The sequence below is a fragment of the Osmia bicornis genome, chromosome 10 (genome assembly GCF_907164935.1).
Source record: "Osmia bicornis bicornis chromosome 10, iOsmBic2.1, whole genome shotgun sequence".
NCBI lineage: Eukaryota > Metazoa > Arthropoda > Insecta > Hymenoptera > Megachilidae > Osmia > Osmia bicornis.
This window is the reverse complement of record NC_060225.1, coordinates 1,326,218-1,338,857: the sequence shown is the minus strand read 5'-3', so window position 1 is coordinate 1,338,857 and position 12,640 is coordinate 1,326,218. Positions and strand designations below refer to the sequence as shown.

General features: G+C 38.1%; 1 protein-coding gene across 1 annotated transcript; it reads right to left on the bottom strand.

Moving 5' to 3' along the window:
• Positions 1-336: 336 nt before the first annotated feature.
• LOC123988233 lies at positions 337-3,881 on the bottom strand. Its single transcript, XM_046287471.1, has 3 exons — positions 3,578-3,881; positions 3,300-3,491; positions 337-456 (listed from the first exon to the last, which is right to left on the bottom strand). The coding sequence occupies exons 1-3, from the start codon at positions 3,656-3,658 to the stop codon at positions 337-339; spliced, it is 393 nt and encodes a 130-aa protein (XP_046143427.1). The 5' UTR covers positions 3,659-3,881.
• Between the last annotated feature and the right edge of the window lie 8,759 nt (positions 3,882-12,640).

Sequence of the window (12,640 nt, the reverse complement as noted above, 5' to 3'; positions counted from 1 at the left end):
CACATCTGTGACAATCCTGACCATCTAGCAAAATGAATTCGCTCGAGCCGAGCGAGATTTTGATTCCAGGCGGACATAGAAAAGGACAGCGCGATAGAAAGAGAAGGAGTATCATGAATCAAACAACGTAGTACCGATCGGCGGAAATACATATGTTCGAGTCACACGCCACGACAGATGCAATGAGACTGTAATACACATAATGTACGCGACTATAAAACTTATACGAATAAAAACTACATGGCATTAATAATTTCAGAAAAGGAATGGAAAATAAACAGATGTAAATTGATCTATATATACAGTATTTATTTATTGAAATATTATCAATGTATATCAACAATAATTGGCCGCCCGTCGCCCGCCGCCCGCTGCGGCCTTTTCTTTCTCCGCGGCGTCTGCATCGTCGATTACTATGACAGCCATCCCAGTCATGTGGTATTGAATTTGTTTTATCTGAAATATAATAATGAATGTTTTATAAGAAGAAAAAACAATCATGGAAATTCAGTGGCTACTATTGTAGACATAATTTCCATTTCACGAAAAATCTAATTCTGCCACATTTATTACATAGAAGAATCAACGCTTTTACTTACTTGCGACGTTGACAGCCTCGGATTCTCCTTTCTGTTTCCTTTTATCCGACTTCGTTCCTTAGACCTCTTTCTCCTGTTTCTTCTATCCTCTTTCTTTTTCATTTCCTCTTTCTTTTCTTCTTCTTCTTCCTCGTCCATCTGTGAAGAAAGTAATTTATGTATAGATAACGTAATACTAATTATATAAGATTATACTTGCCGATTATACGTGATCAGACAGCATATTTGCATTCCATTTGTCCTGGTAGGTCATGCTTTCTTGAATATACCTATATATGATTTTTTAATTTATTTCGAGAAGAGGAAAATGCTGTTTTTAATTTCTAAACGACAAAAATGTTCATGCAAAGATGAATGAAGATGAATGAAGATAAATATTGAAAAAAGAAAAAGTTAATGGAAATAGATGATATAGGACATTAATAATTTCATGAAGGGAATAAGAAAAAAATTGTTTCAGCTGAAAAAATAAATTTTGAGTCCTACGCCCGCTTCGCTCCAAAAAACCTCTTCTCGGGAATCCTTTCTTCGAAAATCTGTAACAAATTAAGAAATATAGTATGGCATCGCGTAACTCACGAGACCTTTTGTATGTCCGGCAGGAATCAAAATTTTGTCAGTAAATAATAAATACATAAATAGGAACATAAACAGCACATTTATATCGCCTTCTATATCTTTTTGCATAAAGAATATTGCGAAATGTGCAAGTTTTATAATTCATTTCTCTGACATATCTCTATATTTTTCAATGATAAAAAACCATGATTATAAATATTAATAAAACAGTTTTGTGGTTTGCCACACATTATGTATTGTTTCATTCTCAGACCTCTTTATCGGCTCGAGCTGATTCATTGTGCTGATGATTAGAATTGTAACAGGTGTGAACAGCGTGACAGAAATTTTAATACGTTGCGGCAACTATGCCTTACTTGTGGCTATATTCGCGTAGCCGTTTGTGGTGTCAAATTAGAATTTACAGTTATCGACTGATTTGTGTTTTTATCGACCCTGATGATAACGTGGTCAAATATACTATCAGTGCCTCTGACGGAGAATCAGTGAACTATTCTTATGTCTATTTGACGTCTGATGCATGCAAATCGTAGATTCCATTTTACGTCTTCCAGAAGTGATAAATTGTGAAAAATCGAATTTCAGTGATATTGTGCTAGTTCAAGGAAAGTTGGTCAGCTCTGTTATCAGTGAAAAAACGATTAAATCGTCCAATATCCGCTAAAATGTAGCCGAACGCAGCATTCGGCAGCCATGTTGTTTGCTTACAACAGCGTCTGTCTCAATCGTACAGTTTCGAAAATTCCATTTTTCTCAACGTATGGTGTTTATTAGCGTTAAAGCGGACCTGACCGACCTGTAGCGAGGTCTACCCGTGCGTGGTGTACCCGCGAAAATTTCAGTTATGCAATTATCGAGACGAAAAATGGAATCTACGAAATCGAGTGTCTCTCTCACACATGGCGTATACGTGCATGCTTTCCGTTGATTGTGTACGTGCACGCATACAGGTCATGGCACAAGGAGTCTGTGCCCTTAAATACGGGAGTTTGTCAACTCCGAATTGCGCGTTGGTAAAACAGTCAACGTTTCATCGAAAATTAGGCCGAACAGAGACTGATTTCAGCGCCACCTCAGTTATCGCATCCAACTAACGGCATGCAATGCTACGTCACTTTTCGCATACACCGAAATGACACGGATGCTACAATAACTATATTAAAATATAAAATACAGTACTGTACACATGACCTATGAAATATATGAATGACCTAACTCCTTCAGGCAAATGTTATATATACATTTCTTGTAATATAACATAACCAAGGGAAGAATATTCCTACAGATCTTATGTCTAAAGTTATTTTTTTTATATGTCCCGATATTGTACCCCGAATTCCTACAAAATAATATGTCCCGAGAAAGAGTGTGATCGAGAGGAGAGTGATTGATGTGAGATAATGATAGGCAGAAAGAGAACTAGAGCAATTGTGGGTGGGTATACGTGAAAAGGCGAATAATAAAGATTATAGTATTTTGGGCACAAATCCCGTTTATTTCCTACAGGAAAAGGAATATGGGAATAAATGATAATAACGTAATTTTTGTTAAATATTATATATTTTTTTATAAACATAATGAAATAAATTAATAATAATTGAAATTAATTGTAGCTCCTGTTCTTTCGCGACCGCGACCTCGACCGCGACCGCGACCTTGTACTGGTATTTTCTGCCGCCGTAGTCTGTTTAATTTTCTGCGCATCTGACGCATTCTCAGCCGCCCTATGGACCTGATTGACTGGAAAAATAAATATTATGTTATTATTCATAAACAGTGGATAGAAGAAGGAAGTGTGGGATGATAAATAAATAAAAACATCCACACTCTTACTATTAACGGCGGAAGAATTTATTTCCAATTCACAAGATTTCAAGGTACAAAAATATATCCGGAGACGCCCGTGACTTTCGTCCTGTAAAATCGAGACCCAAGTGAAGTCCTCGCACAAACCGGGGTCATATATATATCCAGGCAAAATGACAAGGACAGCTAGCACGCCACTTACTGAAAACGGCGCGAAAACCTACGCGGGAAAACTTTCCACCGATGTGGCCAACGTCCGCGCTCATTGTCCGCCAGGAAAATCCCAGGCCTGTGCAAGTGGTCACCAAATGCTACACTCGACCTTAACCAGGCTCGCCCAAGCCTCTCCTTCAAAAAGGCAATAAATTCCTGCAAGGGCATGGTAGCGACGAAGTCGCTACAGAAGTAACGGAAAAACAGGAACGTAATAAAACGACTTACTATATGCTCATGTGGCTCATCAGGCTCGTACAAATCTAAGAGCGGCGACCGCTGTGCCTGTGCCGTCTGTTGTGGAAAAAAAATTATGTTATTATATATAAATAAAGAATATCAAAAATCGTACAAACATGAACGTAAAAAAAACGACTTACGATATATCCATCATGTTTTCCTTTTAACATTTCGATGTTTTTTTGTATATCAAGTATTTGCTGCTGCAGCTGCAACAGCATTTCCGGCTGAGGTTGCTTAGCTTCCTCTTTGTACTCTTTAGTATCTAAAAAAAAATATATAATGAAATAGAAATGGATACATATATAATAATATAAAAATAGAAACTAAACATGGGTGATACTCCGGAAGACAAAAGCGTGAATTTGTTAGTGAATGTTTGTGTGGCCAACTTCACTGCAACAAATATAATAGACGATTATTCTAATGCAAGAATTCTTTCAGAAACCCTTGCAATAGTCGTCTGTTTCATTGTCTCTTGGACACGCGTCTAGAAAAGGCAATTTTCTAACTTTTTTATTTCAGCCTGTAATGAAAGTTTAAAATATGACATTTGTAAAAAATATGTCATGTGTATGCTAAAAATTTCATCGAGATCGGTCAATGCACTGAGAAGTTACAAGTAATTTATTTCTGAAAATCGCGACTTTTCATGTAAGAAGTCGCAATTCTGTGAAATTGACCGATCTCGATTAAATTTTTAGCATCCTCATAACATATTTTTTACAAGTGTCATATTTTAAATTTTCATCACAGGCTATTCGCGTTTCACGGGGTTTGCACGTTTAGCTCAAGCGGTTAGATTTAAATTTGGCGCAGCGCGGGGGTGCTTACGGGGACATTGCCACGCAGCAATGCGCAGGCGCAAGCGGCGGGTTGGTGGTGGCGGTATGGCCCGGGGCTGGGCCAGACATTGAGACCGTGATCGGTACCCTGTGCAGGTTAAACGTCTTGATTTTTGTTGATTTTCGATTTGTGCCACGGTTTTGATTTTAATCTGATTTTAAACGTGTGGTGAGTTGCGATCGTGCGCGCGTCCAGTGTTCTGAAGCACTACGTGCTGTCGTTTGTGTTCTGCACGGCCCGGCGATCTTGTGAGAGAGTTCAGACGGCCAACTGTGTGCAGTGATTGGTACGGCACAGTGCGGCGATCGGCTGGATCTGCTCACCTGGCTAGTTGTGCAGAGAATGACGCGTGTTTACGGTCACTCTGTCCCCGATTGCGGGACCCTTCCTGTGATCAGGAAGTCTTTGCGAGGACCACGGCGATCTGCAGTGACGGCGGCGAGACGCCATTCTATTAAGATTTAGGGTAAGAGAGATCTCACTGCGTGCGTTATTTTTAAGTCTTGAATGATCATTCAACTGCGTTCATATGTATCTCTAGTTTTCGTAAGTTTCTATATATCATTATTTGTTGTTTTTCCTTCAATTTCAGGCTTTTGATTTGATATAGTTTTCTTTTGTTGGGACCAGGCTTTTTCCCCACTTTCGACTGGGGTTTTTTACAGCCGGTACCCGTAGAGTAGAGTCTTTTGATTTCAATATAATAAATTCATTTTTCTTTTGTTTTTCTATTTTAATTGTTGTGTATAATTTATTTATTACCGGTGACACCAATTCCACATCATATCCTACCCTTTCGATATTCCAGTTATTCGGAACACAGGCTGAAATGAAAAAGTTAGAAAATTACCTTTTCTAGACGCGTGTCCAAGAGACAATGAAACAGACGACTATTGCAACGGTTTCTGCAAGAATTCTTGCAATAATTGTTGGAATAATCGTCTGTTATATTTGTCGAAATTTGAAGCATGCACATAACTCATTTTAATCTACGAAAGATATATTTTAAATTTTCATTATAGGCTCACATAAACCCACTGTATATGAGACAAAGCAAAAAATATTTTTGTTACAAATGGTCACCTTATTATAATTGTCAATGACACTCGCAAAGTAAAGAAAACAAGAAACACTTACTGTCGCCTTTTTCCATTTTTCTCCGAAACCTTGTGCACGCTGCAAGTTCAAGTGAAATTGGAAAACGAGAGCGCGTTGGCGTTTCGTTTCTTTTTAAAGCGTTGCCATGGCTGTCGTTGTTATTTATTTCTTTCTAACAATAAGGCATCTTCGCATAGAAGACATACATATATATAAGACATCTTCGCATAGAAGACATACATATACATAAGACGTCTTCGCATAGAAGACATACATATATATTATTGATAAAATTTCGGAAAGAATGGGAATCGTCGACAACGACAATTCAAGCTGATGCAGTTTTCGAAGACAAATATTTCGAAAATAAAGATGCGGGGCGCATCCCAGAATCGAAAAAACGTCCTATTCGCAAATGAAAATAAAGATGATGCGGGGCGCATCTCAAAATTGAAAAACGTCCTATTCGCAAATGAAAATAAAGATGATGCGGGGCGCATCCCTCAATCGAAAAACGTCCTTTTCGCAAATGAAAATAAAGATGATGCGGGGCGCATCCCTCAATCGAAAAACGTCCTTTTCGCAAATGAAAATAAAGATGATGCGGGGCGCATCCCAGAATCGAAAAACGTCCTATTCGCAAATGAAAATAAAGATGATGCGGGGCGCATCTCAAAATCGAAAAACGTCCTATTCGCAAATGAAAATAAAGATGATGCGGGGCGCATCTCAAAATCGAAAAACGTCCTTTTCGCAAATAAAGATTTTGGGCGCATATCACAAAACGTCCTTCGCGAAAACGACGAAACTGTCGTTGTACAATGCGATTCTACAAGTGTGAGACCCACTGTAGTAGTACAAAACGTCCTGGACGATAGCGACGACAATATGGGACGTATTTCGGAAAATGTGCCAGATGGCCGCCGCATTGTTGACGTTCAGTTCTTTTGGAATGAAATACATAGAACGTTCGACAATCATGCGCGAGGTATTGAATGTCATTTTCGCGATTGGAAAATGATCGGTAGTCGCCAGCATGGGTGTCTGACACAGTTTTTCTTCAAGTGCCAAATGTGCAATTACATAGATACTGTTTGGTCGGAACCTATGAATTCAGATATAATGAATGTAAACGAGGCCACGACAACCGCGACTGTTACAGTCGGAATCGGCTATGCACAATTAGAAGAATTATGCGCCGCATAATTCCCTGAACATGCCCTGCATGGCTGAAACGACGTACCGGAGGTACCGTGAAAAACTTGTAGATCAGTTTATGAAAAGCGCAATGCATACCATGCAGGCAGCAGGTGAAGAAGAAAGACGATTAGCTTTTGAAAACAATGAAGTCGTCGACGGTATCCCATACATAACTGTCATAGCGGATGGTAGCTGGATGAAGAGATCGTATGGTACGAATTACAATTCACTTTCCGGTGTTGGTGCCATTGTAGGTTTCCGCACAGGAAAAGTTCTGTTTATCGGCATACGAAATAAATATTGCACAATATGTGATATAGCGGAACGAAAAGCTACATCCCCAAAACATCATGAATGTTATAAAAACTATGATCGTTATGCCAGTTCTAGTAGCATGGAAAGTGATGCTATTGCTGAAGGTTTCAAATACAGCATTGAAATGCATGGCTTGGTATATAGAACGGTTGTTGCCGACGGTGATAGTAACGTATATCATACTATTGTAAATAACAGACCTTACCGAGAGCAAAAAGTAACCGTTAAAAAAATTTAGTGTAGCAATCACTTACTTCGTAATTTATGTAAAAAGTTGAGACACGTTGCTGAAAAAACGCAAACGAAGGGTCACAGAGATCGTGGCTTTGTTGCGTACCGAAATATAATTTAAAAAAATATTTTAAATATTCGTAGAGCTGTCATTTTAGCAGTCAATGCGCGAAAACAAGAAACAGGGCCTCAGCATACCAAAGCTAGAGAACTTCAGAAGGACATTTTAAGTATTGGTGAGCACAAGGAGTGCAATAGCCGCAGCCATACATGTATGCGTGACGAAAACAGAGCTGAGAAAAATTACGTTCCATCTTTGAAATTGTACGGTCTGTATATCGAAGTCGAGAAAGCCATACGATTCCTCAGCTGCTATTCGGATAGTTTGTTAATGAATGTGACAAACAATCCCGCAGAAACATTTAATTCAATTATCTGCAAAGAGATTGGTGGAAAACGTATTAATTTTGGTGCAAGAGGTTCCTACAATGCTCGAGTTGCAGGAGCTGTTACGCAATACAATACACAACAAGTACTTACAGAAATGCATAAGAACATGTGTAAAACCGTTCCACCACTAGTAAAGAGATTGGAGGAACGACCACAGAGAAAAGTTGCGAAAACAAAAGAATTGCAAATGACCCATGGCAAGAGAAGGAAATTTAAGCCGGTGCGGTGCAAGGAACGGATAAATATTATGGTCCAAATTCGCAAAGACCAGATCTTCCGAGTCATATGCTGCTTCAACTTCGCAAGGAACATTTTGAAAAGCTTGCTGATAATGCAAAAGATCGTACAATAATAGAACCGAATACAAGAGAGCAAAACGATTCAGATTTATGGAGAGCTTTAAAAGAGGAAATGCTAACTGCTTCGAATTTTGGAGCAGTATGTCGCATGAGACAAACAACGTCCTGCGCAGCAATGGTGAAAACTTTTTATATCCTCCACCTGTCGATACCGCTGCTATGAAATACGGCCGCAATAAAGAACACATTGCAAGAAAAGTCGTAGCGAATGCAATGAAAACAAGAATTCGAACTTGTGGATTGTTCATTGATCGCGACATTCCATACTTGGGTGTCTCTCCTGATGGACTTATCGACGATGACGGTTTACTGGAACTGAAATGCCCACAATCTGCTGAGAATTTGACAGCGATAGACGCAATAGAAACAATACGTCACTTACGAAACATCTTCGATAAGAGAGATATAGAAGAAATGAATAGGAAGCATCAGTATTTCTACCAAGTACAAGGTCAGTTGCATATAACGCAGCGGAAGTACTGTATTTTCGCTATCTGGACACCTAAAAGCATACATATGATCCACGTAAATAGAGACGACGCGTTTTGGACAAATCATATGGAACCTTTCCTAACGCGTTTCTACGAAGAATGCATGCTTCCGGAAATATTGGACAGCCGCCACAATAGACACATGCCTATTAGAAATCCAGAATACATACTACGGGCAAAAGAAGACGCATCAATTCAAAAATCTAGTAAAAAAATCGCAAAAAAGCGTACATATGAAAACATGATACAGAACAGTGTTGAAGCATCAAATATGCCCGTTGAAACAGTAACTAGCGATGAATCGTTAGATCGATTTTTGCGTGTCGTCAGAGAAAGTACTCCTTTTGAAACGCAAAGTGTCCTATACTTACAGTTTACAAAATTTATCAAGCCCTGCTGTAGTGACAAAAGCGTGCAAATAATTGGAGGCAACTGTTCGGATCACTGGCGAAGTATCTATTTCGACGGCCGCAAACTCCATGTATACGACAGTTTACCTGGCAGTGCATACGACAAGCTTGCAGAGGAAGAAAAAAAATATATTGCATTACGATTTCCTCATATTTGCAAAAAGGATATACTTTTTGAAACGGTTCAGGCGCAACCAGATTGTTACCGTTGTGGTGTATACGCGGCGGCATATATCACTACCATAGTTTTGGGTGGAAACCCTTGCTCAGAAAACTATTCCCATGACGTACAGCGCCTGAGACGTCACTTTGTGAATATTATTGAAAATAATATACTCTTGTCCTTCCCGACAAAATAAGAGAATAGTAATATATGCACTGTTGGAGCATAGGTATACGTACACTAAAATCTCGGTTAGTGCATTCGGAACTGAATGCGAACTCGAACCGTGTTCAGAACACGTTTAGTGAACGAGTTCGGCTCGCGTTTGATGAACCGTGTACAGAACACGTTTAGCGAATGAGTTCGGCTCGCGTTTGATGTGGTGATAGCCGAAAATCGACGCAGAGTACAAGAAAAAAAGCAAGTTTTACCCGTATACGTGTGAGACAATACTAACGCAATCAAAATAAAACCTTTTTATTTTGAAAATGTTACTAACGTATTTGTGAGATTTTTCAGATTAGAAAAAGATCAAACATGACATAATTTGAATTATAATTATTTATTTACTTATTTATATCTAAATAAGTAAAAATAATGCAAATTATATGGTGTTTGGTTTTATTTTAATCAGTAGAACCTTACAATTACATTGCTAAAAGTTTCATTTAGGAAAAATGAAAAATAAAAAAGTTATTGTTGAATTAACATTGTCTCACTCAAATGTTTTTTCTCGGGACCTTGAATTCTCGGACCTCTTTCTCTGTCGCTATTTCGCAGCGTCACATTTTTGTTATCTATTCATCGAATATTTTGGCGTAACGCAAAATCAGGAGAGTCCAGCATAATATCACATTCTATGCTGAAAAAACATACTAACTTATCTGTCTAAACAAATTTTAATAACTCTGGCAACAGATTTATTTTCGGAATGCTTTTTGTAATCAGTATTTCACCATTCTCCTGTACAGATCGAGCAACAAAAAATAATGATAGTACATCTCCTGACACGTGGGTTGAAAATCGATATCGTAATCGATAGAACGTCGCGTAAAAAAGAAATTCACGCGTCGGAGTTCATCGCCTCTTTCAGGCTCGAACTTCCCATTCTCCACGATACATTGTATCGTCTTCGACGGTTCGGTCGACGCACACATATTCACATATACGAGCTGCGAATGAGCGCGCGCGGTCGAGCGCAGAAAACGAACGAACTGCGCCCTATAGAAAAAACGGGGAACCAAATTTGTGGTCTGTTTTACCTTTTTGACGTTTTTCGCGAGTGAAAATCTTATAACACAAATTTCGTCTACCTCGAGGCTTGTACATCATCCCTTGGGTGCTCGTTTTGTTCTATCCGCCCCAAAGAATGGCACTCTGGTCTCTATTTGGACATACGATTCGCAAAAATGTTCATATTACGAATAAATTGATGCAGGTGAGTTCGATCCGCCATTTTCTTCACCGTTGACAGACATAAATTTCAATATTTTATAACTTTTTGACGATTTGGATAATATAAGGACCAGAGCGCCATTCTTTAGGGCCTCCTAAATACGCCCATCAAATTTTGTTGCATTCTGTTCAGTAATGACGACGTAATTTGTGTTTAAAGTTCTAGGGATTTTTCTAGGGACTGTCGATAAAGTTTTCGACGCTCGCATTACCTTAAGGTCACCTTACCGACAGTCCCTAGAAAAATCCCTAGAACGTAGAACACACCATTTTTCGTTCCTGCTGAACAGATTGCAAAGAAATTTGAGGAACGTGTTCAGGAGGCCCTAAAGAATGGCGCTCTGGTCCTTATTTTACCTAAATCGTCAAAAAGTTGTAAAATATTGAAATTGCTGTCTGTCCACGGTTAAGAAAATGGCGGATCGGACTCACCTGCATTGAATTTTTCGTAATATAAACATTTTTGCGAATCGAATGTCCAAATAGAGACCAGAGCGCCATTCTTTGGATCGGATAGAGCAAAACGAGCACTCGGGTAATGGTGTACAAGCTTTCGTTTAGAAAAATAGTGTGTTCTACGATTTCGTTGATTTTTCACTCGCGAAAGTCGTCAAGAAGGTAAAACAGACCACAAATTTAGTTCTTCGTTTTTTCGGTAGGGCGCAGTTCGTTCGTTTTCTGCGTTCGACCGCGCGCTTATTTGCAGCTCGTATATGTGAATATGTGTGCGTCGACCGAACCGTCGACGACGATACGATGTATCGTGGAGAATGGGACGTTCGAGCCTTGTATAGGCGATGAACTCCGACGCGTGAATTTCTTTTTCACGCATCGTTCTATCGACTAGGATAGCGATTTTCAACCCATGTGTCACAAGACGTACTATCATTATTTTTTGTTGCTATTATTATTCTTTTTTTAGTGAAACTGAAGAAGAAATACGTCCTTCCCGATTTCAATGATCTTTTGATATGTTATAAAAATTGATATTCTGAACAATTTGGTGAAATACTGATTACTTATGAAAAGCACCAAGTGTTGTCAGAGTTTTTAAAATTTTTTTAGACAGATAAGTTAGTATATTTTTTCAGCATAGAATGTGATATTATGCTCGACTCTCCTGATTTTGCGTTACGCCCAAATATTGGATGAATAGGTAAGGAAAATGTGATGCTGGAAGAACAACACGGCTGGAGCGAGTTCTTCAATGCTGGCGAACATAGAAGAGGACAAATAGCGAAAGAGAAAGAGGTCCGAGAATTAAAGGGCCCGAGAAAAAACATTTGAGTGAAACAATATTAATTCAACAATAACTTTTTTATTTTTCATTTTTGCTAAATGAAACTTTTACCAATGTAATTGTAAGGTTCTTCTGATTAAAATAAGACCAAACACCATATAATTTACATTATTTTTACTTATTTAGATATAAATAAGTAAATAACTAATTATAATTCAAATTATGTCATGTTTGATCTTGTTTTAATCAGAACAATCTCATAAATACGTTAGTAACATTGTCATTAAAAAAAATTCAAAAATAAAAAGGTTTTAATCTTAAATTTTGATTGTGTTAGTATTGTCTCACACGTACACGGGTATTAAACTTGCTTTCTTCCCTGTACGTTGCTTCGATTCTCGACTGTCACCACATCAAAGCAGGCCCTCCAAACTCCCGTATTTAATGCTGTAACTAAAATTAGTGTTACGCCTCACTACCAGGATCGCTGGTGTCGCTACAAACACATATAAATGATATCGGTGAGGTACACACACAAGCACATGGTCCCTACATACGTGTGCATGGTCTTACTTATTCAAAACTTTGAAAAATAAAAATAAAGGAAAGGAAAATATTACAACAATATATGTATAGTAATGGAAATATATTAAATTTTTCCTAAAATATAATAAATATATATATATCAATAATAATATACAATAACATGCAATCGAAAATCACGTTCTCCACTCCTCTGGTGCAGTCAGGTTTAACTATAACAACAAAATTATATAATATTATACATACACTTCATGTAAAAAGTATTATTATATATGCTTAGTGTATTAATACCATGTTAATGATTTTATACATATATTGTATATGTAAACTGAACACTTACAATTTTCCTCTTTTTCTTTTTTTCATTTGCATGCAGGTGTCTTGTTGCTCTATTTTAATAGA